The 27,960-nt window shown below is 46.3% G+C and overlaps 1 protein-coding gene across 7 annotated transcripts in view; it reads left to right on the top strand.

Moving 5' to 3' along the window:
- The window catches only part of IRF2 (interferon regulatory factor 2), a 79,763-nt gene that overhangs the window by 37,964 nt on the left and 13,839 nt on the right, over positions 1-27,960 (top strand). For all 7 annotated transcript variants that reach the window (XM_072775932.1, XM_072775936.1, XM_072775933.1 and 4 more), the window contains 5 exons: positions 659-751; positions 8,997-9,096; positions 10,498-10,674; positions 11,002-11,048; positions 20,347-20,464. In XM_072775932.1, coding sequence (XP_072632033.1) covers positions 665-751; positions 8,997-9,096; positions 10,498-10,674; positions 11,002-11,048; positions 20,347-20,464 — 529 coding nt within the window. In that variant the 5' untranslated portion in view covers positions 659-664. The remainder of the gene's footprint in view (positions 1-658; positions 752-8,996; positions 9,097-10,497; positions 10,675-11,001; positions 11,049-20,346; positions 20,465-27,960) is intronic.

Genomic DNA, 27,960 nt, shown 5'->3' with positions numbered 1-27,960 from the left:
AAGTCCAGGAGGAAGATTTCTTCAGGCTGGAGTGGTCTGAGAAGGCCTGTGGAGAAGGAGAGAGCAGAAACTGAGTCTTGGAGGATGGGTAGGGATGGGCAAAGCGTAGGGAGGGAGGAGCAGAGAGTGCAGTGTGAGCAAGGAGCCCGAGGCGAGGTGTCTGCAACAGTGAGTGGATCTGAACTGGGAGAGATGTACTGGTTCTAGAATTGAGTTCTAGAATGGAATTAGACTCCTGAGGCCAAGGCTGTGGTCCCACATGGTTCTTGGACTGATACTTGCACTCTGGCATGAGCTGGGGAGGCACAGAGGAGAGACAAGTCCTCTGCAAGCTGGAAGACAGAGTGACTGAGACTTTGATCAAGTCAACCCAAATTCATCGCAGTAGAATTTTCAGAGCTCATTTTTGGAGAAGGAAACAAGTAAAAGGAGGAAGATACAGCTAGAGGTTGAAAAGAGGATGATGTCACGCTGCCCATGGGGTTGATAGCGTGGAGGCTTGAATGGGCCTCATCTTTGCTTCTGAATCCCACATTAAACTTAAATTTACATGCAAATAGGATGAAGATAAGTGCTAGAGAGAGGTGTAGCACTTTACAGTTCAGACGTGACAGTCGCTAGCAAAATTGCCTGATACCATGTTTCTCTTCTGCAAAAGGGTACCATGCCGGTGGAAAGGATGCGGATGCGCCCGTGGCTGGAGGAACAGATAAACTCAAATACGATACCAGGGCTAAAGTGGCTTAACAAGGTAAGTGTGTTGGGTGCCTGTGTGTGTGTGTGTGTGTGTGAGAGAGAGAGAGAGAGAGAGAGAGAGGTCCTTACTAAAAGATATGCATGGAAACTGCTGAAAAGGAAACTTGCACTTTTCGTATTCAAAATCTTATGCTTATTAATGACAAAACCAGCCAACCAGAAATGATCTGTGTTATTCTTTAATGATTCTCACCCTCTTCCTTCTCTGAACTCCTCTCTTGCTTCTCCTGGCTTCTAGCATTGGAGGACATGGAAACATGTGGGTTTTGTGTTGGGAATGGAGTCTACTGGTGTTCCTCTCAGTATTCTTCTGAGTAAAGAAAACTTTTGTTTTGGGACTTAAAAAAAAAAGTTTTCTCTTTTTATTGTGAAGCACTGTTTATGTGCCTACAGGTCTTTAAAAAAGTACGCTGTCCCTTACGACCCCCTGCCCCCCACATATGTACACACACATGTATATAAATCCTTCCTTTATCAGCCTCAGACTCTCGATCGAACTGATCCTACCTGTTAGGAGTGACTCAGGAAGAGAATGGATGTCAAAATAAAGAACACCTGAAAAAATAGATTTATCGCTTAGAAAAGCAGTGAACATACCGCGCCTTCTTTAAGAGGGCCCAAGGGAGAGGTTGCTCTCCCACTGCCAGGAATATTGCAGCTCTTTTGAGTAAATTTCCTTTTCCTCTTCTGCCTCCCCCTCATTGTAATCTTAAGGGCCTGATGAATAATTCAGCTGGTAGGGCTTTATCTTTGTATGGCGCTCCAGAGCTCAGAGCCTGATTGTGGCCCACTTCTAACAAGCGTGCGGGATACTGCTGCATTGCTCTGCTTGCTAAGATCACTCCCTGGCTCAAGCTTGTCTTTTCAGATATCTCTCAAGCCTTATTTCTTTCTCCCTCACCCACTTATTCTTTTTCCACTTATTTTAAATGTGACCGTATTGTATTTGAGTGCATCGGTTTCAGTGGGCCTTTTCTGAAGCAGGATGGAATAAATAGAAATACGTAAACGATGTGCTCATTTCAGGTGAGCTGCCCTCTATTTGAAGGTCTTATGGCAAACCATTTCTTTTTCTAGGCTTGCTCTGTCCATAATGTTTCAGATTGGTATCCTGGAAGGGTTTGTAATTAGCCTGCTCCAAAGAAACAAACAGGAAATCAGGTTGGGTCTTGGCCTGCATGGTTAGCGGAGCCGCAGGTGGAGAAGGAAAGGGGGGACTGTCATCAAGGAGAATTGAAGAAATGTAAGGTGCTCAATAATGATAATAATAATAAAAACTAATGCTTGTTAATAATGCCAGGTACTCATCTAAGCAAGACACACGCATCAACTCACGTAATCCCCACAATGGGGGAGATACTGTTATGTTTTCCATTCTACAGACCTGGAAGCCAAGGTATAGAGACACTAAGTAGGATTATGTTTTAAAGAACAAGATAACATTGCCTTTTATGACATTTAAACAGAAGTTCCTGATTTCTGAAAAGAAGTGATTTTTTTTTTCTTCTTAAAAAATATATCCACTAAAAAAATATATATCTCCACTGATTTGGGCTGACTCGATGCAAGGGGTAGACTTACGGTGTTATCGTGTCCCCTGTACGAGTAGGCACTTGATATGGTGCGGTTAACTCTCCTCCTAGTGGGTTGGTTTGTGCTAACGTCCTAACCCCCGGAACCTGTGGATGTGTAATTACTTGGAAAAAAAGGGTCTTCAGAAGAAGTTAAGGATCTCAAGGTTATCCTAGCTTGTCCAGCTGGGCCAATGGGATGACAAGCATCCGCAGAAGAGAAAGGAGAGCAGAGGCCACATGGAGACAGAGGTAGAGATTGCAGAGACACAGCCACGAGCCAGGGAAGCACCTGGAACCACCAGAGGCTGGACATGTCCGGGAAAGATGGTCTTTACAGCCTCTGAAAGGGAATATGGCTCTGCTGGCATCTAGATTTGAGAGTTCTGGCCTCCACAACGGTGGCAGGATGGATTTCCGTGGCCGTAAGCTGCCCGGTTTGTGGCAGCTTGTTCGATAGCTCTGGGAAACTAATGCACCCTCTTAGGGTTGCTTCCTCGCCGGGCCCCCCCATTAAGCCTTTTCTTCCACCCACTTTGTCCGTGTTTTTCTGACCGAGGACTGGAAAGTGAGCGGATTCCTTTGTGCGCGGCTGAGCACTAGGCCCCCTTGGGTGGCCCTCCCTGCTGAGCTTCTCTGAGCCGGCCCTTGGCCTGCGAGTTCTCTTCCCTGGAGAAGAGGGAGCGGAGACCCCTTCGCCACCCTGACAGGCCGCTGTGCTGGCCCTCGGCGAGAGCGGGCCGTGACGCCTCTCAGGACGACGCTGGCACAGGAGCCCATGGGTGCCCGGGGGGCCGCTGCGGTGGGCGGCCGACTGGCCTGGGCAGGGTGCGCTCGGGCAGGCCTGCCACGGCCGCTGTGCCTGCACCTCCTCAGGCCATCTTTCTAGAGGTTTCTGCTAACTTAGGCTTTGGCATTCATCTACCCACAGAAATGTTTCACTTGAGACCTTACTTTTATTTCCTTCTTTAAGAAAAAAAAAAAAAGATTTTATTTATTTATTTGAAAGAGAGACACAGAGAGAGCACAGCCAGGGGGAGGGGCAGAGGGAGAGGGAGAAGCAGGCTCCCCCCTGAGCAGGGAGCCCCACACGGGGCTCAATCCCGGGACCCCGGGATCGTGACCTGAGCCGAAGGCAGATGCTCAACCGCTGAGCCACCGGGCGCCCCCTCTTCCGTTCAGAGGCACTCTGACTGAGAATCCCCGCTGTGTGTTCAGTGGCTTGGGGTCGTTGTAAAATCTCTTCTCCTGCTGAGGACTGGTTATAACTCAGAAAACGGCACTGTCTGTGGGGCTTCGTTACCCACTTACACATCAGTTGTTCAGGACCGGTCGGTCGCGGTGGTGAAGGCCTCCGTGCTGGAAGGCCCTGGAGAGCAGGCCAGGGACGTCTTGATTGCTGCTGCTCGCTGGCTCGGTGCTAGGCCTCCTGCCTGACCCGTGGGCGGCTCTAGGTGAGCGATGTGTGTGCCCTCCAAGAGGACCAGTGCTGGGGACTGTGGCTTCGTTCTGTTAAGATAACTGGGCTTACGCACATCGGGTTGGTGGGTGTCGTGTTCCTCTCAAGTGGAGAGTCCATCATATCTGGGACATCTTAGTAAGAGACAAATAGGTTGCTAATGGATGCCTTAAATTTGTTTCCATTTCTTTTTCTTTTTTTAAGATTTTATTTATTTATTCATGAGAGAGAGAGAGAGAGAGAGGTAGAGACACAGGCAGAGGGAGAAGCAGGCTCCCTGAAGGGAGCCCCATGTGGGATTTAGATCCCGGGACTCCAGGATCACGCCCTGAGCCAAAGGCAGATGCTCAACCGCTGAACCACCCAGGCGTCCCTCATTTCTTATTCTTAATGCATCCTGAGGAGGATGGTGATGGCTTGTATCCTCTGAAGGAGCAGGGACGATGTCTGGCAAAGCAGCATTATCACTAGCTCATGAAAAAGGCCTTGGCTTGGGCCTGTTACTTTTCATTATGAGTATTTGCAAACATACTCGCAGATTTGAATAGTCTAATGACTAGAAAGAATAGTATAGCAAATTCTTTTTTTTTTTAAGATTTTATTTATTTATTCATGAGAGACACAGAGAGAGAAAGAGAGAGGCAGAGACACAGGCAGAGGGAGAAGCAGGCTCCATGCAGGGAGCCCAACGTGGGACTCGATCCCAGGACCCTGGGACCACGCTCTAAGCTGAAGACAAATGCTAAACCGCTGAGTCACTACGCATCCTGCAAATTCGAATGTAGTTTTGTTTTTTTCCTTTTATTTTTAAACATTTTATTCATTTATTTGAGAGAGACAGAGAGCACCATTGTGGAGAAGGGGTAGAGGGAGAAGCAGACTCCCCACTGAGCAGGAAGCCTGATGCGGGGCTCAGTCCCAGGACCCCGGGATCATGACCTGGGCCAAAAGCAGACACTTAACCGACTAGGCCGCCCCTCTTGTGTAGTTTTCAAATTCACATCCAGTTTAAAAATTACTAACATTTAAAATATTTCTATGTGTATATGTGTATGGCATTTGAAAGCAACTCCCTGATACTGCACGTCAGTAAGACTTAAGAGCATTTTCTGTGTATTCACAATAGGATCACCAATTGAATAAACCACTCATCATTAATCATAATTTTTCAGTCTCATCCCTGCATCATCCATATTTGGAATGCCTTGTGTATTCCCCAAAAATATGTTTTTACAATTGATTTCTTCAGTGAGAATCCAGAGAAGGCTATTCTGACTTGAAGTGTCTCCTGATTGCCTTGATTATGTACAGTGGCCCCTATTTATTTATTTATTTATTTATTTATTTATTTATTTATTTTCCTTCTTGGCATTGACTTGTCCAAGAGACCAGGTCAGTTTTGGACTGGTCCAAATGCTTGCTTGTGGTTTCTCTGGGCCATTTCTTGAGGAAGGAAGGAGGCAGCCATGACCAGGTTCGTGGTTTCTCTTGTAGCTCTGGTTGATTCCCACTCAGTTATTATTTTTTTTAAGATTTATTTATTTATTTATTCATGAGAGATACACAGAGAGAGAGGCAGAGACACAGGCAGAGGGAGAGGCAGGCTCCATGCAGGGAGCCCGAGGTGGGACTCGATCCCGGGTCACCAGATCAGGCCCTGGGCCGAAGGTGGTGCTAAACCGCTGAGCCACCCAGGCTGCCCCGCCACTCAGTTATTGACATGCTCATTTCATGTGGGAGAGCTGCCTAGACCCTGGAGCTGAGGCCACTCCCCAAGTGTACGGTGTCACCAGGTAGCTTCATACCTTATCCTTCTGTTCACATTGAAAGCAGGCTTGTGCTTGTGGAAATGTCAGGCAGGCTCAGCACAAGGTAAGGAGTCCAAACAAAAATAGAGTACGTTGGAACATCTTACAAGTATTAGGGGAGGGAAGAGGCAGAGGGAGTTAAGAGAACCGGTTTCCCCTTGGGGTCAACATACGTCTGTTCTGCATTACTCTAGATAATCTTCTCAACTCAAGCAATGATTCTCTCTCCTTCCCTCATGTGGGCAGAGTCTTCTCTCTCTATAAACATGAGTAGAGTCTGGAACATGTTGTACTTCCATACACAGTGTGCACAGCCTGTGTGGAGGGGACGCTCAGGGCTTCTAATGGCACATACTGATGTCACAGAGGCTACACAGACCCAGAGCAACGCCGTCACCATCCCATAGGACACAATGATCTATGACCGGAATGTTTACTGGTCAGAATCTCTTCCAGTTTTAAAATGAATCTCACTTTCTTTTTCTTTAGCATAGTGCTTTTTTAAAAAAAAGATACATGTAATATGTTTGTTAGTATTTTTTGCAACATGAAAAACTAGTTAAAAGTGACACGAGGTTTTTAAAAAATTTACCACTTTAGCCATTTTTTAAATGTATAATTCAGCAGCATTGTCTACTCTTAATGTTATATGCAAGCCTCACCACTATAATTCCAGAATTTTCATCAGCCCAGAAAGAAACACTTGCCCATTAAGCAGTCACTTTGCATTGCAAAGTATTTTAAATCTTTTCGTTGTGCAAGGCATCCACTAATCTGCTCTCTATCTCTGTGGATTTGCCTTTTCTGCTCATTTCACATAAATGGGACCATTCAATATGTGGCCTTTTGTAGAAAGCTTCTTTCACTTAGCATAATGTTCAAGGCTCATTTGTGTTGTCGCACTTGTCAATGCCACATTCCTTTTTGTGGCCGAATAATATTCCATTTTGTGCATGTACAACATTTCCTTTATCCATTCATCGGTTGATGGACATTTGAGCTATTGTGAGTAGTGCTGTTATGAACATTCACATATAAATGTTTGTTTCGACATCTGTTTATAAGTCTTTGAATGAAATTACTGGGTCTTGTGGACACTCTGTGTTTAACTTTTTGAGGAAGAGCCAAATGATTTCCACAGCGTCTACACCATTTGACATTCCCGCCAGCAATGTAGGAAGGTTCCTCTTTCTCCACATCCTGACCACCAACTTATTATTTATTTACTTATATTACTTTTTTCTCTCATCCTGGGGGGTAGGAGATGGTATCTCATTATTGTTTTGAGATGCATTGGCCTGATGATTAATGATTTGGGGTGTGTTCATGTGCTACTGGCCATTTATCTATCTTCTTTCAAGAAAGGTCCATTCAGACCTTTTGCCCAGGAAAGAGGATCCATGGATCCATGGCGGATAATTGCTAGGTTTAGTCATTATGTTTGTGGGTTCGTGATTTGGGCATAGTTTCAGTGAGACTAAATTTGGTAGTTGTGTGCATCTGTGTGCACACACATGCAACTCCATGCATGCAGATGCTTAAAAAAATCTATTTATCAGAATCAACTTTGTGTTTAAGATAGATTTCAGATTGCATCACCTCCACAACTCTTTTGACCTACAGAAATGTGCAGCAGCAATTCTATAAAGGATCTGCATCTGTAGGCATAAACATTTAGATTCTGGTTGCACTTTCAGGAGAACTCCTTCACCAAAATACATTTATTTGTTTTTTTTTCATTTTCATGTGAACATCAAAAACTGCATTAAAAGACTGCTCTCTGATGTTTCATCTACATTAAAAAAATAAAATTAAAAAACAAATAAAATAAAATAAAATAAAATAAAATAAAATAAAATAAAATAAAATAAAATAAAATTTCACCCAGCCCTTGGCTGACACTGCTCTTTGGAAATGGCTGACCTGAAACCATGCTATCTCCATGGATGGGGAGGGGTTTATGAGAAGTCTCTCACTTTCAGTTCTTTTTATTAACTGAGTTTTAAATACAACAGAATTTTCCCTTTTGACAGTTTTTGGGGAACTCTCAAATATTCTGAAGTATTTTTAGCTCAGGCTTCTATAGAGGCATTGAGTCCTTTTGGGGGTCAACTGGGACCCTTCCTGTCTTTCATTGTGTGAGACCAAAGTGGTGGGAAATCCCTACTGACATTTTTTTCCTTTCCCGGTGTATTGTGCAAGGATTCCCCATACCTAGAATCTACCAGAACTACCTCTAGGGCTTAAAAACACATAGTTTTCCTGGGCCTGGTTTCCACAGAATCCAAGACAACAGATGTGTCATAGGATGGGAAATCTCCGTCTGACTCCTGGGAGACAGCGTGTGATGGGACTAGGTGATTGAGTGTGGGGTACGTGACCTGGTTTTGAATTTGGACACTTGTTATGATAATTTCCTTAGCTGTATAATTTAATTCTCTTCCTCAGTTTCCTCAACTGTAAAGCAGAAATTATTACATATATGTAGCTCAGTAGGTGCTTGCAAAAAAAGGAAACTAGACCATGTGAACAGGTGGGCAGTCAAGTGCCGTGGGAACTTAGTGACTGCTGGTCCTGTCAGGATTGCTGGTTAAAGAAGTTGCACAAGTTGTTGCTTGAAGAAGTTGTTTCCAAAACGCTAGTGTCTAATCCCATGTTTGCCAGGGTTGGTATAAACTGAGTTACCTACCTCTCAAGGCTGTGAGAGAGATGGAAAGGGTCTACCGTAAGATTTGTACCAAAAACCTTTTCTCTACGAGAAAAGTAGTAATCATGGCCACACATTCCATACATCTTCTTGCTGTTTCATGCAGGTTTTAACCCCTGAGTAGACACATTAGACCGAATCTTCTATTTCTGTTGGCTGCACAGTAGTTTGAGGTATTTGATCTCTGTGGCCATGACCTCAGATAACCCCAATTTCCCTTTAGCAGCACAAATGGGTATAATTTTGGAAAGTTGCCTAAATTTTAATTTACCTAAGGCAACTGGAGTTCCTCTCTAGCAAATGATGGAATTCAATGATAACAATAAGCATTAGAAGTTTCGGTCGGTGGCCAGTCATCTGTGGTCCTTTAAGGAGAAATGGCACACATAATGGAACACATTGGCATATCCCCAAATCAAGTCCTTGGACCTTGGCATGCATTCCTGTTCTGCCAGACTCCATACGACTCTGAATCTCTCCCCAGTAGGACTGTCAAGATCTGGGGCCCAGTGAGGAGGCAGGTTTGGTTCCTAGTGGATTTTGCCATAGACACTCTGCACACCCAGTGTCCCTTAGTAGAGAATCTTACTGGCTAGGATGGAGAGACCTTCTGTAAAGGTGGCTAAAACCCTATTGCCGCAGTCTTTTTTTTTTTTTTAATTCTTCTTTTTTTTTTTTTTTTTTTTTTTTTTTAGGAAAAGAAGATTTTCCAGATCCCTTGGATGCATGCAGCTAGACATGGGTGGGATGTGGAAAAAGATGCACCACTCTTTAGAAACTGGGCGATCCATACAGGTATTAAAACCGCATCGTGTATAGAGGTAGATGCTATTGTTGTTGTTGCTTTCATGCCTTTTTAAAAATATTTTATTTATCTATTTGAGAGAGAGAGAGAGTGCAGGAGTGGGGTGGGAGGGGCAGAGGGAGAAGCAGACTTCCCACTGAGCAGGAAGCCCGACTTTCAGGGCTTGATCCCAAGACCCCGAGACCATGACTTGCGCTGAAGGCAGATGCTTAACCAACTGAGCCACCCTGGTGCCCCAGTGCTTTCTTTTTTTAAAAAATCGAGATATAATGGACAAATAAAATTGTAAGATATTTAGAACATACCACGTGATGATTTGATTTATGCACTATGTAAAGATTCTCCCCATTAATTAACACATCCATTACCTCTCATATTTGACCTTTTATTTTTTTTAAACATTTTTTATTATTTACTTATTTATGATAGTCACACAGAGAGAGAGAGAGGCAGAGACACAGGCAGAGGGAGAAGCAGGCTCCATGCACCGGGAGCCCGACGTGGGATTCGATCCCAGTTCTCCAGGATCGCGCCCCGGGTCAAAGGCAGGCGCCAAACCGCTGCGCCACCCAGGGATCCCTTGACCTTTTATTTTTTATTTTTGGTGAGAACGTTGATGTACTTTCAGCAAATTTCAGTTCTACAATACAGTGTTAATAACCATTGTTGGTTTTTTTTTTTCCCGCTGCATGTATATGGCTTATGGCCTCATGAAGACAGCTCTGAAAAACCTGTGGCGTGTCCCCAGGCACATCCCATCCAGGACACATGGGCCACAGACTCTGTCACTCAGAAGTGATACTTTGCCCATCCTATAGCAACTTAGTCCTTAAATTTCCTTTAAATGTGGGGTTCTGATTATGCTCTTCAGGTGTACGCCAGGGGAATATAGAACCTATTTGTTCTGGAGTGGTAAATTTGGTTGGAACTTATCTCTCCAAAAGGTAGTCAAGAATATATTTGTTTATAAGAAAATGTAAGTAGAGAGCTGTTTATAGGAATAGCCTTTTTACTAATATTTGAGAGTCAGATGAAAAAGAGGCGCTCTAGTTACCTGGGCTTGTTGGCCTCCCCAACCTGCCAAGCTTTCTCTGTTACTTACCTCGACTCCTATCTTCTATCATTATTAATTTTTTCTCATGCCAGGGTGACCGGTTTGTCCCAGTTTGCCCAGAACTGTCCAGGTTTTAAGACAAAAGTTCTCACATCCCAGGAATTCAGTCTTGGTCCCAGGCAAATCTGTAGTAGCCTGGAATTAAAAATGGGGTCTCTAAAAAAAAATGATGGGGTCTCTGCAGTACCTGGTCAGCAAGACTATGTTTCCAGAAACTTCTACCCTATATTATTTCCCCTGTTTTTCTTAACCTTCATTCTTTTGGCTATTTTGTTAGGAAAGCATCAACCGGGAGTAGATAAACCTGATCCAAAAACATGGAAGGCGAATTTTCGATGTGCCATGAACTCCTTGCCTGACATTGAGGAAGTCAAGGATAAAAGTATAAAGAAGGGAAACAATGCATTCAGAGTGTACCGGATGTTGCCCTTATCTGAGCGACCTTCTAAGAAAGGTAGATATTTACTGACTAGAATAATGGCCATGTAATATAGATCGCCATACCTCCACGATTTCTGTATTTCCACATCTGTGGTAAGTCTGAGGTTAGAACACTTGTTCACACTGTGGATGATCGTCCCACCTCTGCCTGGCTGGGGCAAGTGACCATCAGGTCACCAGAGACGGTCAGAGAACCCTGTGGAATTTTGACCATGTGTAGATTAAAGCATATACGGAGTTCATTGAGAGTTCCAGAACGAACTGAGGAGGTGGGGGGAGAACGTTTCTCTGTACATTCCTCAGGAAGTGACCCCCAACTATTTTTTTGTTGTTGCCACAGGAAAGAAACCAAAGACCGAGAAAGAAGACAGAGTTAAGCACATCAAGGTAATCTTTGGTGGTTCAGATGAAAAAGCCAAAGTTGTGACTGTGTTAGTAATTCCTGTTCTGTCTCATAAAAACAAGTAACATGATCCCTGTGACGTATTTGATCTTTCTTCTTCGGCTGTTGTGTTTTCTGTGCTTTTCATGTCTCCTCTTTGGCCTGTCCCCTCGCGCAGACTCAGTACACCTATCCCCTGCTTAATCCGATCTCACTGAACAATTTATGAATGAAGTCCCCAGTTCACACTGAGCTCCATCTGGTCCCCACGACTGTTGCCAGCGGGGCCCAGAGCTCCAGGCGAGCTCCAATAGCCAGCTATCTGATCATATCGAGTACGTTTCCAGGCTATTCAGTAGATCTTAAGGCATATTATATATTATATACTTGTATTAAGACATATCACCAACCTGTTACGTTATCTATTCCATGACATGCCATTAGGTTGGGGGGTACCTTTGAACACCCTATTAGTGTAGTTCCCAGCCGATTTTCTCTGCTCCATCCCAGAACTGACTCTCACGACTCCCAAAGGTTTTCTGTAGGGGTGTGTGTACACATGCGCATGCGTGTGCATGTGAGCCTTTCAGGGGGCTGTGTAGTCTGGAATCCCCTGACGTGTGAGCATCTTTGTGCCTGGATTGGAAGGCCTTTGTTAAATAGCCAGAGCATAGCCATATATCCATGCCAAATTGAGGATGAGCTTCAGTTGCTGAGCAAAGAGGAGATACCACACCCCCAGGCCTACAGGCCATCAGAGAGAAGACTGTCTTAGGGTTCAGTGCACTCTGTTTACAAAATGAAGAAACTGAGGTTCAAGGGAGCTGAGGGCCGTGGGCCCAAGGGCCGTGGGACTCATGGCCAAAGTCGCGTGGTCGTGTAGAACTGCACTTAAAGGTGACGCCAAGTATTCCAATTCCTAATCCAGAATCACTATCGGAGGGAAGAACCAAACCGTCCAGACAGCACAGTGTTTAAAAGCAAGCCAGTTAGTCCAGATAGTCAGAAGAAATACAGAAATACTGACTTCTGATATAAAGTGAGACTTGTGGGGGTAGAGATAGTTTGAGGGGAAGCTGAGATCAAGTGTTAAAGTTTCATATTCCCCTTCCCTTCCGAGTGGAAAACAAATATTTTCAGCAGAGTATTTCAGCAGTGATATGTCCAGTTTCACTCAAAATATCTACAGTTTGTGACTTATTTTAAATACAGCAGAGTACTGAGGCCTAATTGTCTCTTAACTTTTTATCATGGAAACATTTTATGCACACAGGATGAGACAACTGAGTAGAATTTGCTCTGTCACCATCACCCCAATTTCCACATTAACCAGCTCCTGGCTATTCTGTTTCAGGAGTAACTCCATCCACGTCCCTCCACCCCATAGGAATGACAGATATTTGGCCATTTTTGATTCACAAAAACCATTTTGTATGGTTCAGCACACTATTTTCAAACAAATTCCACATCGTATCATTTTTTCCCCATAACTATTTCAGTGTACACCTTAAAATATGGACATTCTTTAAAAATAACACAGTATCACTATAGCATCTGAAGAATTAGTAAATCCTCAGTTTTGTCAGATATCCAGTCAGTGTTCAGGTTCCCAGGTGTCATAAGTGATGTCATTTTTATACGGTCCGTTTACTTGAATGAAAATCCATCTAAGGTTCACACACTGTGACTTGGGGGTATGTCTCTTAACATTTTTTAAAAAATCTATAAGTCTTTTCCTTTATACATTTTTTTAAATCTGTAAGTCTCCCTTAACATCACTTTTTAAAAATTTTATTTTTCCTTGCAACTGAAGTAAAAAACGAGTTATTAGTTGTATCAAGTTTCCCAGAGTTTGGATTTTTTTTCTGGGGCCTGCATTTTTATTAGTGTTGTTTAGTCAGAAAACTAAACTAACTTCCCCACAAATACGTGACTTGGAAGAATTTGCTACCATCTTAAGTATGACTATGTCATATTTACTACAACTTTTATGGCATCTAGCTCAATGTGTGGTACAGAACAGATAATACATATTTGATCCCCAAATAGATGCATAAATAAATAAAATGTGTGAGGCAGGAGTAGAGGTTTTACATTGCAATGCAGATTTAATGTCATAATGTCAGTTAGAAGACAGGGAAGAATGGAGTGACCGATGTTCACTTTCAGCAAACCTTGCTCAGACACATCTTCCATAGTCCATTGAATATCAGATGCCAGTAAGTATAAGACACACCATTATTTTAGGGAGGTCTAAGCAAGAAAAACTGCTTGCAATGAAACCATGGCCCATAATTGATTACAAGGCACATTCTATTTTAGGGCTGTGGACATTCGAGGAGATGTGCATTTTAGAATTGATGACACGGGGTGTTCTCATAAGCAGAGGACATGGTAGTGTCTTCCATATGGCCAATCAGTGCAGCAAGTTGTGGGATGGACAGCCCTGGGTGAAGTTGGGCCATACTGGCCCAGGGAAACCAGTGAGAGTTTTCCTCTTCCAAAGAGCTGTATCTGTCAAGTTCCGTCCCAGCCAAGTGTACATTGTAAGGTCTTCCAGTGATGACAGTTTGGTGAATACCTAAGACCTATCCCTCACAGGGACATTGTTCCTTCAGCAGAAGACAGGCAATTCATCAGAAATAAGCACAGCCCAACTTTTTTTTTTTTTAAGATCGTATTTATTTATTCATGAGAGACACACAGAGAGAGGCAGAGACATAGGCAGAGGGAGAAGCAGGCTCCCTACGGGGAGCCCCATGCGGGACTGGATCATGACCTGAGCCAAAGGCAGATGCTCAACCACTGAGCCACCCCAGGTGCCCCTCACAGCCTAACTTTTGAATTGAAATCTGCTTGCATCTGTCCCAGTATAGCAGCAAGACATAGATAAGGCCAGTAGCCTTCCCAGGTTTTGTGGCTCCTGACAGCTAACACCATGGTGTTCACTGAATGTTGCTATAGAACATTCCCAAGTGAGCTCTACAGGTTGTGTGGAATTGTATAGTTGAAGGACTTTATCCTTACCGAGCTATTAATACATTACTTTTTGTTGTCACAACGTCTAAGCTCTGAGTTAATATGTCCTATGCAGAAGTGCAACAGGATTAATGAGACAGGTTTCTTCCACTGACAGCATTTGTCTTGCGTGTGGTAACTAGGGGTGAAGATTTGCTATTGAGACAAGCTCCTCCCAGTCTTCATTGAGTTTGAGTTGAAGTTTTAACTAGGAAAGGATGTTTAGCACATGTGGGCTAAGTGTCAGGATTTTCCCTGGGTCGCTCAGGCAGTTGTTCCCCTCAGCAAATAGCTTCCCCGAGACTGGGAAACTGAGACCCTACTGGCCACGTGGTAGGTGCAGGAACTCTGCCTCAATATTCTTTGATGTTCTTTTTAGGAGTAAATATGCTCTGAACTCAGCGAGCCATTTATTACTTAAAGTAGGCCTTGCCTGTGTGGAGGTAACTGGCCGTCTAAAGAAATAAGCCTAGGATAGGCAACAGTGAACCATCCTATGTCGTGCATCATCGGTGCACATATGTGTTTCCAAAAATGTCCCAGGGCCAAGATCTGTCAGGAGAGAAGGGGATAAACAGAGGGGGGTGGTAGCTGACATTTTTTAGCCTCTACCAAGTTCTGAGCACCGATTATTATGTCATCTAGCTCTCCCTGGGGTGGCCAGGTCATCTTCTGTTTGCATAGGAGGAGCTGGAGGCATGGCCGGGGTGGGAGGGGGGTGAGTAATTTCCCCAATGTAGCAGTGCTTTACGAAGCTGGGATTTGAATCCAGGTCAATCCAGCCCCCAAACCCACGCTTGTTCACTCTACCTGGTGCCTCTTGACATTTCAAGAGCCTGGGACCCGAGCCTGGCTTTGGGGTGTGGGTGAAGCAAGATGGTAGTCAATCCCCAGCACCGGGAGCATCAGATGAAGGCCAGGAAGTTGGAGGTTGCTGTTTGGTCTTCGCTGGATGAGTCAGGAAACCGGCTTCATTAGAGCAGGAGTCTATGTGAGGCAACAGTGGAAACAAAAGGCCGTGGGTGGGGAGGATTAGAAATTAATACTGCCCGCCTCCCAGGATTGTTTGCAGATGAAACATGAGTGCTTTGAAACTATAAAGTGCTTCCAGATCAAAGCCTTGGTGCTGAGATGGGAAATCTATTCGAGGAGGGTCTCTAAAGTCACCTGGTAGAGAGAGAGCAGACTTGGCCTGTGTCAGTTCTGAATGCAGACCGCTGGGGAGAAGTTGCAGAGAAGCAGGTACTGGTTTCTAGCAGAACTTTCTAATCGAGCTGTTGGCTCTGATGGTGACTTGAGCTAGATTAAAAACAACAGGCTCCCTGTCACCGTCCAAAGGCCACCCATCAGGGCTGATACTGGAGGGATCCCTTCATCCGTTGGAAGAGGCCTTCCGCTTTTAAACCTTAACCAGATGAAAACACAGAGTGGCAACCCACTTCAAAAACAGATAAAATCAGAGCTGGCCCAGATGGAGCAGGAGAGAGGGCTTGCCCTGCCTGTTTGGCACTGGTGCCTCCTTCCGCTCCCGGTGGCTCTTGAGGTTACGCTCAGGGCTCAGTCTGAAGACTGGGTGACAGAGTAACCTCTGTGGATGAGGTTGCAAAATAAGGCTTGGTGTTGAACTCCTTGGGTAGGATCGGAGCGTGACGGAGTTGCTGTGTAAGGGGGGGCGGGGGAGGTCTTTCTCCTGGCAGTAAGAAGGAATGGAGGGGAGGAGAAGAAGAGCAAGTGGAGGGCAAGTGAAGATGAAGATGGTGGCGCGTGGAAAGAGAGGCGATGTTGGAGAGGATACGGAGGATGAAGACAGGAGTAGATCAAAGAGGAAGCCCTGGGTCTTCACACCTCCCAGGAGCGAACGTTGGGAGTGGAGCATGCTTTGTGGAAAAGGCGGGGAGTTTAACTTGGAACATGTTGAGTTTGAGAGGACAGAGAGCTCTCTGAAACAAATGTCAGGTAGAGAGTGGGAGCTGATGGGCCCAGAGCTCCGGTCAGTGTGGGGGGCGCAGGTGTGTGGTCACATGCTCAGGAATGATACTGGAGGCCTTGACAGCAGGTGCCTGCTCCAAGGAGAAGCTGTATCAGACACACACAGAGACCCAAGGACAAGGCGAAGAGGAAAGGGAGCCAAGGAGAGAAGTCAAAGGGAGGTCACAATGAGAGTAGGAGGAGAATGAAGGCGGTCTAGTTCCAGGGAAGGAAGGGAGGATGGTGTCGTAGGACCTGGCAGGAGGCATCAACCTGTTTTACTAGCCGCCTCATGGTGTGGAGTGTGCAATCCCTCTGGGCTACTTTTATTCTTTTATTTTTGTTTTTCTAAGTAGGCTCCATGCTGGGCTTGAAGTCACGACACTGAGATCAAGACCTTGAGTTGAGATCTGAAGAGTCGAATGCCCAACCGACGGAGCCACCCAGGCGCCCCACCCCTGGGCTACTTTACAAAGCCCAGCTGTCAGCCTGAAATTTTACTTAGTAGAGAGACCTAGAGATGTCCTTACATTTGACTTCAAGGAGACTGGCTTTGCACAGATGAATTAGGGCACTGCTGGCGGTAGGGGCTGGGTTGCAGACGGAAAAGCTCAGGCGGCCGTTGCATTTGGCCTTAAGGAAAGTGACATCTAGACAGGGGGCTGTGGCTTAGGGATGAGATGGAATGGACTTGGAGCAGAGGGGGCTGAGTAGTCCTTGCTGTCCTCTGACTTGGGCCCATCCTCACGCCCCTGCCGCAAGCGTAGCTTTAGAGACCAAACAAAGATGTGTTGTGTTAGAGGTCTATAGAGAGTGGCTCCTGCCCTGGACCTCTTGTGCCAGTTTGTGCCTTTGCCCCAAACCCCTTAAACTGCAGACAAACTTTAGATCCCATGCTGTGAAAAAAGGTTCTTGGGCATACATACTTGGCAGAGTGAATGCACCACGGAAGCAGAGTTAATGCACCGTACATACGTGGCAAAGTTAATGCACTAAGGCGTAGTCTCGGTTTGGTTTCCTCTGGGAGCAGGTTAGAAACCAAAACTAGTTGACTCATAAGTGAACCTACATCTAAGTAAGAAAGGGGCCAGAGAGAGGGAGGCTGGCCTAGGATTAATGAGGCCAGGCTACGGTAGAGCAAGGCAGGGGGACGGGGCGGGGGTGGGCACCATATGGGACCAGAGGATGCTAGACAGAGACCTCTGCGCACACGTTCCATACAGAACTGTGCACCCCTTCTTTTCATTTGAGTTCCTTGCTTAAAAAAAGAAAAAGGTATATAGTTAGGTTTGACCGAGTACAGTGAAGAACCTCATCTTGCACCCTGAATAGAGAGAGAGCTTTCGGAGAGATGCTGGCTACCTACCACTGCTCAGTTTACTATACTGTTCTTCTAGAGTGATAGGACCAACGAGATGGTTGGCACTGAAGACTTCAGAAGCAACAGGGGATGGGAGGAGTGGGACAGGAGGAGTCAGTGTCCAAAAGAGTCCGACTCAGTCTCCGATGGTAGAGAGTGTACCATTCCGATAGAGAAGTAGCGCAGGACACAAGGTGGGGTTGGGGTGGAGACTACAAAGGTGTCAAAAATAGTTCCTTCTGAATCTCCACTGGGATCAGTGCAGGGTTTATTAAGGCAGAAAGCTCCTGGAATAGGATCGTGTGGCGTGACCAGAGACTGAGTTCAGTTCTTGCATCTCCTCAAGCTAAAAGTAGAGTGATCTTGGAAAATTAATTTAGTCTCTGAGTCATGTTTTCTCAAGTGTAAAGTGATAGAAGTATCACTTGCCGCTAATTAAACAGTAGATCATGTGAAACACTCCGAGGCCTTCAGTTGAGATCAGAATAATTTAGGTTTTTAAATACGTGCAAGTCTCGACTGCCTCATTACTTTTATAAGAAATCTAGAAGCAGAATGAGTAAGAAATAACTCGACAACGAAAGAAAGCCATACAGATTAGCGGTTCTTTTCATCATTCCTTCTGATGTTCTGTACATGGATCTTTGGGCTAATTGAGGGAAAGGAAGTGGCCAAGTGACACGTGGAGCACGACGGGGTGGGGGAGTGGGGAGACGGGAAGACGCCCCCGAGGAAGCAGCGAGAGTGGCAGGTGCCACGAGAAGGTGGAGAATTAGAATAACATGGGACTGTCACATTGGCGAGAGGGGTAGTGCCGTCCTTCCTCCCTGTTGGATGTCAGAGTGTGGGGTTGAGCCCCAGCACCTGAGGACAGGTCACAGTATTTGGGAGAACAGTTTTATTGGCCTGACTAAGGCTTGGATGATCAGAAGCATTTACTTGATAGTAAGTGCCAGGTCCCTATTAAATCTCACTTAATTATCACATCATCCCTGGGATGTCCTTGTTTTACTGCCCTTGGTTTACTGCTGTCTATAGTGCCCTGGACGAGGCTGAAGAGAGTAAAATGAGTTCCTGCATCCAGCACAAGGTGACAGAGCCAGGCTCTGACCCCAGGTCCTGCATGACTGCGAAGCTGGGCAGATAGCGGGCTGGTCATAGCAGCCCTGCAGGAGCCTGGAGCTGGAGGCCGAGGCTGGAGCTGAAGGCCAAGGCTGGAGCTGGAGGCCAGGGCTGGAGGCCGAGGCTGGAGGCTGGAGCTGAAGGCCAGGGCTGGAGGCTGGGGCTAAGAGCTGGAGCTGGAGGCCGGGGCTGGAGGCTGGAGCTGGAGGCTGGAGTAAGAGGCCAGGGCTGGAGGCGGGGGCTGGAGCTGAAGGCCAAGGCTGGTGTGGTGGCCAGACCAGGCTCTGTCATGGGTGCAGAGGTGCAAGGAGGGGGGGGAAGGTGGGAAGGGCAGATCCTTGTCAGAAGTTTGGCTGTAGACGAGGGGAAAGGATGAAGACTCAAGTCACAGGCAAGCGAGTTATCCCCAGGAAGGCCTCATACAAGGAGGTAGTGCAAGGCGCTGCAGGAGGAAGGGGTAAAGACGCTACCTGGGGGCGGGGGGCAGGGGGCTCCCTGTCCTGGGCCCGTCCTCTGCGCCCTGTCGTGCCTCTTGTGAGCCATGCGGGGTGGGAGGTTCTCAGGACTGAGCTATGTAGTGAAGGGATGTCTTCCAAGTCACAGTTGTCATGATGGGAGTTTGCCAGGTTGGGATCATGACCTTCCCTAGGTGGCTTTCCCAAGATTTCGACAGTGGGGCTGGGTGGGGGTGGGGGTTCACCGTTGATTTCCAGGTAGCACATAAACCCATCAGAACACCCCACATGCCTTAGAGGTGCCCCCCACTCTGGATTTTTCAAAGCACAGGCATCTGTACCTCTGATGATCTTCTGCTCCCAGCTTGTTCTTTCTGCCCGCCCCTGCCCCCACTCTTCATTTTGGTTTCCTGAAGGACTTGTCCTGTGTGGCTTTTTTTTTTTTTTCTGACACAATTCCTCTCATAGATGCAAATGCAATCTTACCCCGAGCAAGAGCTCTCTCATCAAAATGCTGGAAGTCTGCAGCTCAGGAATTGGCTCTCCCCAAAGTTGGTTGGCTCCCCCAGAGGTTGGAGGGTTCCGATGCACTTGAATAAGGCAGAAGCAAGAGCTACACTAAGGGGCAAGGAAGTTGTTGCATCGCTTCATCAGTAGGAACAAGTAGACTCCCGGGCTGCCTGGGACCTTCAGGCTCTCGGGAGGCCTCTGTGGGAAGCCATGGGTGTGGGGTTGCCCAGTTGGACTCCACTGGGGGAGGAGGCCTCCTGCACCATCTGGCCTGTGTCACCTGCCACCCACCCAGGGCCTGGTGCTCAAGTGGCCAAGGTGCAAGACAAACCTTATGGGAGGAGAAGTCATTCACAGAGTCCCCTGGGCTCCTGTTCTTGGCTCGGTGGTTGAGGCAGACATTTCCCCCAGAAATGGTTTCCAAAGAGGTGGCATGATTCCTTCCAGAGAAAGCCAGGAGTTGCCCCTTTGGAGCACTCCCTCAGAGAAGAAGGATCTGGAAGCGAGGCTCACGCTACTTCCCACAGACAGTTCTGCAGCCCCGCGCAGCCCCCAGACTATAGTCTACAGGTGTAAGCCTTTCATAAAAGCAAACCAGATGGGCTTGAACCATGTCCTCGAAGGAAAATGAAAGTAGGCAAATACCTGGCAGTGTACTCCATGCAGAAATGCGCTGCTTTAGCTCCAGGCTGATTTAAATTAGTAGGGAATGTATTCAGGGGACGAGCATGACCCTAGCAGTTTAAAAAAAAAAAGAAAAGAAAGAAAAAGAAAGAAAAAGAAAAGTAGACAGAGGGTAGAATTTAAACTAAGAAAAAGGAGGGAGGGAAAGGAAGTGTTCTCAATTCTTTTTTCTTTTCTTCTTCCTAGCAAGAACCAGTTGAGTCATCTTTGGGGCTTAGTAATGGAGTAAGTGATCTTTCTCCTGAGTATGCCGTCCTGACTTCAGCTATAAAAAATGAAGTGGATAGTACGGTGAACATCATAGGTAAACTGTTTTGACATCTCATTTTTTTATACACACGAGCAGCCCCCTGGGATCTAAAAATTTGTAAAACGTGATTTGAAATAACATAGTCAGTGGGAGGAGGTCTTGGAACCATCTCAGAGGGCAGAGTTCCAGCCCCAGATTTCAGGGCTGAAAAATAAAGGCCTTTGAGGATCCGATAAAGGAACTTTTGATGGGTCAGCCTCAAGAAAATAGGCCAAGAGTGACTTCCCAGGAGATTCCAGTAGATGAAATGGGTTTTTTTTTCCCCCAGTGGCTCATGATTAGTGGTTCTCCATCTTTCAATAACTGGTCACATGGACAAAAGCGTTATTCTTTGAATTTGGGAACAAGAAGAGGGATGACTGTCCTCTTGGGTCCTCGTGGAACCTGCTCCGTGGCATACCTGACGCAAAGAGTGGCGCTCCTCTTACACACGAAAGAACTGAGGCAGAGACATGTAGCCTGAGGGCACGCTTGGATTCCACAAAGATTCTTGAGCACCTTCTGTATACCAGACTCCGTGCTAGCAATAGGTTGGGGAACAGGACAGGCCCAAACCCTAGTTCCCTGGAAGGAGACAGTTCACTAAGGCCATGGATAACTACGACACTAGCATTTGTGGAAAATGCTATGAAGAAGAAAACAAGAGAGACTATCTGGGGCCAGATTTAGATTGGAAGCTTCTCGAAGGAGTGGCATTTCCTCTGAGGTGGGTGGGTGAGGAGGGGGCCCCGGAACTGCCAGACGTGGACCCCGACGTGGGAACCCACATGGAAGACTAGGGAAGTCCAAGTGGTGGAGTGGGGTGAGGCTGGGGAGAGGGGGGCACGAGGGTGTGTCAGAGAGGGACGAAGGGTGGGGTCCTGCGGACTTTTCAGGCCATGGGAAGGACATTGGGTTTTATCTCCAAACTGCTGGAGGGGGCGTTTCAAAAAAATTTTTACTTCTTTTAAATTGAAGTTTCAGAGACAGTGACGTGCACAAATGTTTTCCATACATACACACTCGATGTACACACCATCCCTTGGAGGGATTTAGGCAGGAGGGTGACCCGAGTGGCTCTCCTCAACCGGATCGCACTGAGCCATAGCTGAGCGGCCGGATGGTGCAGGCCCCGGCAGGCGGCGAGGCCACCTCCAGCCACAGCATCCAGCACCAGGCTCTGCCCTCAAGGCACCTATAGGGCCGTTACACTTTTCTCCAGTTTGTAGACAGTCAGGGCTTCTGGTGCTGCTAAGAACCGGTGAGATCATGCAGAACGATGAGAGCAGACCTCCTGTCCAGGTGCCTTCATGTCTGGATCCTCAGCTGAGGACAGGAGGCTGCAGATGCTACGAGTGTCAGTATCCCCCCTCCGCCTCTTCCTCTGGGTTTTGGAGTTTGGGAAGCAGGGGGATGTATGCAGGGGATCCCTTGAATGCAAGTGCAGCGTGAGGGAAGGATGGGAGCAGAGCAGGACAGATAACAGCCCCCCCCCCCCCCCCCCCCCCCCCCCGTGTTACCACCTCCCCTGGGGAATAAGGCCTTGCCTGACCAGTGCTCCCTTAGCCTGGAGCTGCTTCAACCCCCCCTGGGTTCTCATCTGTCTTCCTCTTCCCAGCAGGCAGCCTCTGGAAAGCCTTGCCCGTGGAGCCCTTTAAAGAAAAAAAAAGAAAGAAAATGTTTGCCAAGACTCCAGGCACTTTTTCTTAAGATTCAGCTATTTCGAGTGAGCTGGTTGGTTTTAAGCTCTCCTTCATTTACGAGGTGAATTCAGCCTCAGATAAAATGGCAAATACAGAGTTTTCTTTACTTTTTTTTTTTTTAAACATTTGGTGGAGTCTTTGGCATGTAAATTCTCTGTCAGGCTGATTGTTCTTTGCCCTTTGGTATGATTGGTGCTATGGGGGTTGGTGCTCATTTAATGAGTCCTTACTTCCAGGGCAAAGACGGATGCCCCTGTTTGGTTGGAAAACCACCTGCTGGATTAAATGAGTCTCTTCCTTGGCCTAATAATAAACTAATAGTGGATGGCAGTAAAAGGAATTTGAATATCTCTAATTAGTTGGCGGCCCTTACAAAGGTATGTAATAATATACCAAGTGGATCCATGCCAAGTATTTTATTTTTATCTTATTTTTTTAAGACTTTATTTATTCTTAAGAGATGCAGAGAGAGAGACAGAGACATAGGCAGAGGGAGAAGCAGTCTCCCTATGGGTAGCCTGCTAGGGACTCGATCCCAGGACCCCGGGATCACACCCTGAGCCAAAGGCAAACGCTCAACCACTGAGCCACCCAGGCGCCCCCATGCAAGTATTTTAAAGAAGGGGGTCATTTGTGATCACAGTTAACAGTAGCACTGTCTCCAGTTTTAAACCCTTCACAGCACTCGGTCTCCGCTCCCGCGGTGACCATCCATCCATTAGCCATCCCCAGCCTCTGTGATTCGTGCACAGAGGTGAGAAACGCAGGGATTCCGACTCCAAGGCCACTGTGGAATTTGAGAGCAACTCTCTCAACCTTTTAAAAAATGCCTTATTTAAAAACAACACCATTTCTTGCTTTTAGTTCATTTGGTCCTGAAGCCAGAGTTCATGCCAGTTCTGTGTTTGGGCCCAGAGGAAGAAGGCTTCCCGGCGTTTTCTTTCTGCTTTTCTAAGCACATGTTGTTGATAAGATTTAATTTGGGAACTGAAACGAGTGTTTTCGATGATAGCAGTTTTTCACATTGTCTGGTAGGTTCTTAGGCGAGGGAAAGAGATGGAAAATCAATAAGCTAATACAGTGGAGGCCAGCCACCCAGCGCAGTTTTCTTCCAGACGGGGTGGAGGTCACTGTGAGCGTAATCCAGTACAATGCAGGGAACGTACCGTTGCCCTGGCACCGGGACTCTTGCTTGATTGCTGCTATGTTTTGCTTTTATTCTCGCCACAAATTACAGCAGGAAGACACACACAGGCTTGCATACACACGCACACATGAGCACACTTGTGGCTGTCGGCGGGCCGGGCCCTGGTCTTGCCTTCGTGTCCTTGACAGCAGAAGGCCCTTTCTGATTCAGCCGGCTGTCCACACCCAAAAGGAGCACGATGTCTCAATCCTTAAGACTTGTCTCTTTTTCTGTTCTATTTTTTTAAAAATTTATATATATATATATTTTTTTTTAATTATTACTGGAGTTCGATTTGCCAACACATAACACCCAGTGCTCACCCCATCAAGTGTCTCTTAATGTTCATCTCTCCTGTCTGATTAAATGCACAGGTTAGCACGCCCAAAGACCTGACCCGGCTTTCCTTTGAAAGGGTAGGGGTAAAAAAAAAAAAAAAAAAAAAAACCTTCTATTCTTATTTTTACTTTTCTTGAGCATTGAATTCTTTTTTGTGTGGGGTGACTTCTGGTTTTAGGAAGCGGAAGACGCCAGCAACATGTTGAATTGTTCTGACAATACCCCGCTGGCATCTTGCCCAGGTTAGCAGTGCTTTTTGCTGAGCTGTATTGAAATCATCTCCAGGCAGCGTAAAAAGTTTGCAGGTGCGGACGTTCTGTGTGACTTGCCTAGGCAGTGCTTTATAACCCCATTGTGTTTCTTGATAAAAGGTAACCCCACCCTTCAATAAAGCAAAGATTGCTGTGAAACAGGGGGACTATTCATGACTCCACAGTAAATCAAGCAATCCTTAGTGACTAGACGGATGGCAATTAGGAAATAAGGCAATTTGGATTTTGTCTGCCCAAGATGCACCTGATAGGATGTACTTTTGTGAGTAATTGCTTCCAAATTTGACTGTCTTGAAAAGTTAGGCTTGGGTAGCTCCTGTAGACAAGCTTAGGAATTCCGGTATCACCAGGGAGGACTGCAGCCGCAAGAGAAGAGAATCAAGAAGTAGAGACCACCTTTGGGTCCCCATGATGGCCTCATGGTTATGACTCAAGGTTGGCAGCCTCTGGCACCAGAATTCATAATGATTTGCGGATGGCCAGAGGTGACGCTAGGCTGTAGAATTGTGTCTTCATCTTTTTTCCAGCCCCTTTGTTCACTGTTCTTTTCTGCTCTTTTTCCTGGTGCTTACAATGTAAGCAATGTTTTTACAAAACAAAACAAAAACTCCCATCTACAAGATCAATAATAGCTTGAGGTGGCTCTTTAGATGGAAGTCCCCCACCCCACCCCGTAAGGGGGGGCAGTGAAGGTCTTCTGTGCTCTTTCTAGGTGGGCTGTGTGCCTCTCGCCTTCTCCGGAGAGGGCTGAGCTGTTCGCCCCTCAGGAGACAAAGCCTCCGATTTTACTAGAACTCCTAGAAAACTCTGAGCAATATGAAACTCCAAGTGAGATGTAAAACCCAAATGTCACAATATACCCAGACCCAGAACCGATAGTGTACCTTATTTTTCCTTAGCAAACTGGACCTGGGAAAGCCTGGTCACAGAGGTGGAACTGCATGGGACTCTCTCAGTTACCATGTGCCGGCACAGTATCCTGGCAGTAGTTTGGTTATGGTGTTTACAATCTTGAGAAGTTTTTCTTTGCCCACGAAACCTGCCATCTATTTATGGGGCTCTATATTTATCACCGTCTCCTCTCCCTTGCTACCTACTGTGTTTATAATTAATCATCAGCTCCTCCTGTCTTTCTTCGTATTTCTCAAATCCATCCCCTTCTTTCTTTTTCTGATAGTACCCTCAGTCACCTTCGCTCTTGCCAGGGCTCAGCTTCCATTCTGCCCCTGCCCCATTCATTCTCTATACAGAGAGATTTAAAAAAAATGCCAATCTCAGCATTTCACTGTTACCCCCAGGATGAGGACCGGAGTCTCTCTCGGGTCCCCAGAATCCTGGTGACCTGGTCCCTGGTGACTCCTTTTATATTTGCTTTTGAACTTGAATTATTCTGAACATTTTGACTTCCATGTGCCTGTCCAGTGAGAAAGCGAGGTGGGCTATGTGTGTTGTCCTTGTGCAGCGGCTGTTAGGGCTTGTCCACACAGCCCAGAAGACATGGATGTTTGGCAGTTCTGCTGGCAGGTGTAGGCTGCTACCCCAAGAAGTCTCACCCACATCTCTGCTCCCAGACCATTGACCCTTGAGATACATTGATTAACTTGACCGAGATTTTATTGGAGCAGGTGATTGGCTTCCCTTTACTTCCCTTTACGGTAGCATGTGGTACTGTTTGCTCTTGAGAGTGAAGAGTGGATACTGCCCAGTCACACTCTTGCTTTGCCCTGACCTACATCATCAACTTGTTGATGCAGCTGGGGAGGTCTGGCCCATGCAAGGACAGAAGTCCATTCTCTGAAATTATTAGCCCCCTAGTGACCGTCTCTCACTGTGGATCTTGGGCCTCTAACCCAAATCATGGCTGCATTTTATTTAAAACACATACACACGGAGTTTAGAAGTTAAAAGACATAGGTTCTAGACCTACCTCTGCAGATTTTTACTTACCACATGACCTTGAGCAAATTCCGTAGCCATTCTGAGACTGCATTTCTTGAAATATAAAATGGGAATAATAATGCTGATCCTGCCCACCTCAACAGGTTGTTGGGAGCACAAAATGAGTGTAATGGAAAAAAAATCACTGGATAGTGAGAAGGTGGTTAAATAGTATTATGATGATATTATCAAAAGTATATTAAAATATATTTGAGTAAGGAAAGTAGCCTCCATCTGTGCCACATTGTCAGCGCTAAGAGTAACAGATTCCATTCTTCGGATGAGATCAAGAAGAAATTTCTCTCCATGCTACCATGCTGATGGCCTGATTTTCTATGCCCACCGATAAGCTCTATGCTCAACCCTACAGCTACTTGGGTGACCTTGGCAGTCTCTGTGACCTCTCTGGGTTTCTGCTTTTTTTAGCTGTAAAGTGGTAGGACCAACATGGGACCCCACCCCCTCCTCCACCAGAGACCCTTATTTTTGTTTCTAATAGTCTCTGGTATTCAAAGCTTTCTGTGAGGCACAGGGGCAACTGCTTTCTCAGGTGGAGCCCTACGTTACGTCAGCAATTGTTAATAAAGTTAGAATGACCTTTTAAGGAACCAAACTGGTCATCAGTAAGCAGCCATGAATAATATTGTTGTAATTCTCAGCAACTAGGTCCAGATAAAATTACATTCCTGTGGGTGACTCTTTTCCTGATGGGCTGACCTGATGTGCTAGAGAAGCTTAGTGGATTCCTAGCTCCTCTGATCATTGGAGAATTTCCTTGGCACCCAATACAGAGCTGCTGAAAAGCAATGTCACTACTGCTGTTGTGAGCCCAGAGTTTCATTAAAGTGAGATTCTTAAGGTTTTATCCCCAGATGGGCTTAGAAAGCCAGGAGCAGCCAGGTAGGCACTTAATGAGCTCTTTTGATTGGAGAGGTGGTTCTGCGGAGAATTTGAGTTGCACCTCCACATCTGGGAGTGTGGAATTTGACTTCTGGTTCTGTCACTTACTGGCCGTCTGACCTTGAATAAATATTTAACTCTCCGTGACGCCTTTCCTCATGCCTAGAATGAGGACCATAATCGTACCTTCCTCATGGGGTTGTGGAGGCTTCCAGGTGGGAGGTCAGGGGTGAGTGGGAGAGGCAAAGAGAAGTGCTCAGGAAGTGTTTGGTTTTGTTTCTATTACTTATCAGTCAGGATACTTGGGCACCTAGCACGGTGCTGCTCCTGACTTGATTCGCCATAGCAGATTGCTAACAGTTTGCTGTGTGTGTGTCTCATGACCGTCAAGAGTCAGTGTTACTGTCTAGGTCGTCCCTTGGGGCAAAGGTTAGTCGTTCAGGGAGAGAGAGAAAGAGAGAGAGAGAGAGAACGAGTGACAGATCGATCAGTTGATTAGGGGTAGTGCCTAAAGCAATCCAAAGAGCATCTCAGATGTTGGGACTTCCTTGCTTCTCCTTTGGGCTTGCAGATTGTGAGTTGGGCTCCCACCGATGTTGAGATGTTAATTGAAAAAACAACAAAGTAACCCCTCTTCAGTGTATAGTTCTAGAATTCTGGCAGAAGCACTCAGTTGTGTAACCACCACTATCTTCAAGGCCTAGGACATTTTATCACCCCCTAACATTTCCTCACCTTACCCCCAGCTTCTGGCAACCACGGCCCACTCTGTCTTCATCACTTCCTCTAGGTTCTGAAAAGCCCACTTGCCACGAGTCTTAAAATTTGGTGGGAGACTCTCATTGCCACATCCGGCATCTGCAAGTGGTCCTGATCTCCTATGGGACCCTGGCTCCAGTCCGTGAGCCTCGGTCCGTTTCATTCATCTGTGTGTTTAGCAGAGGTTCACTGAGCTGTTCTCAGGCATGAGTCCTGAGCCTGTGCTAGGCCTTGGTACAGAAAGTTTTAATCCCGGTTCTCAACTCTCTCAGGAGCCACAATTTGGTTGGGAAGTGATGCGTACAAATAAAAAGTTAACTTGTGATATGGGGTAGAAAGTCAGGGAAGTGTCACGAGGTTGTGTCACATTGTAATTTTGGACAAGCAGCGGGGGCAAGTGGGTGAGAGGCAATC

This window comes from Canis lupus, chromosome 15 (genome assembly GCF_048164855.1).
Source record: "Canis lupus baileyi chromosome 15, mCanLup2.hap1, whole genome shotgun sequence".
In the NCBI taxonomy this organism is placed as follows: domain Eukaryota; kingdom Metazoa; phylum Chordata; class Mammalia; order Carnivora; family Canidae; genus Canis; species Canis lupus.
Note: the sequence above shows the minus strand (reverse complement) of the source record. Positions and strands in the feature narration are given on the sequence as shown.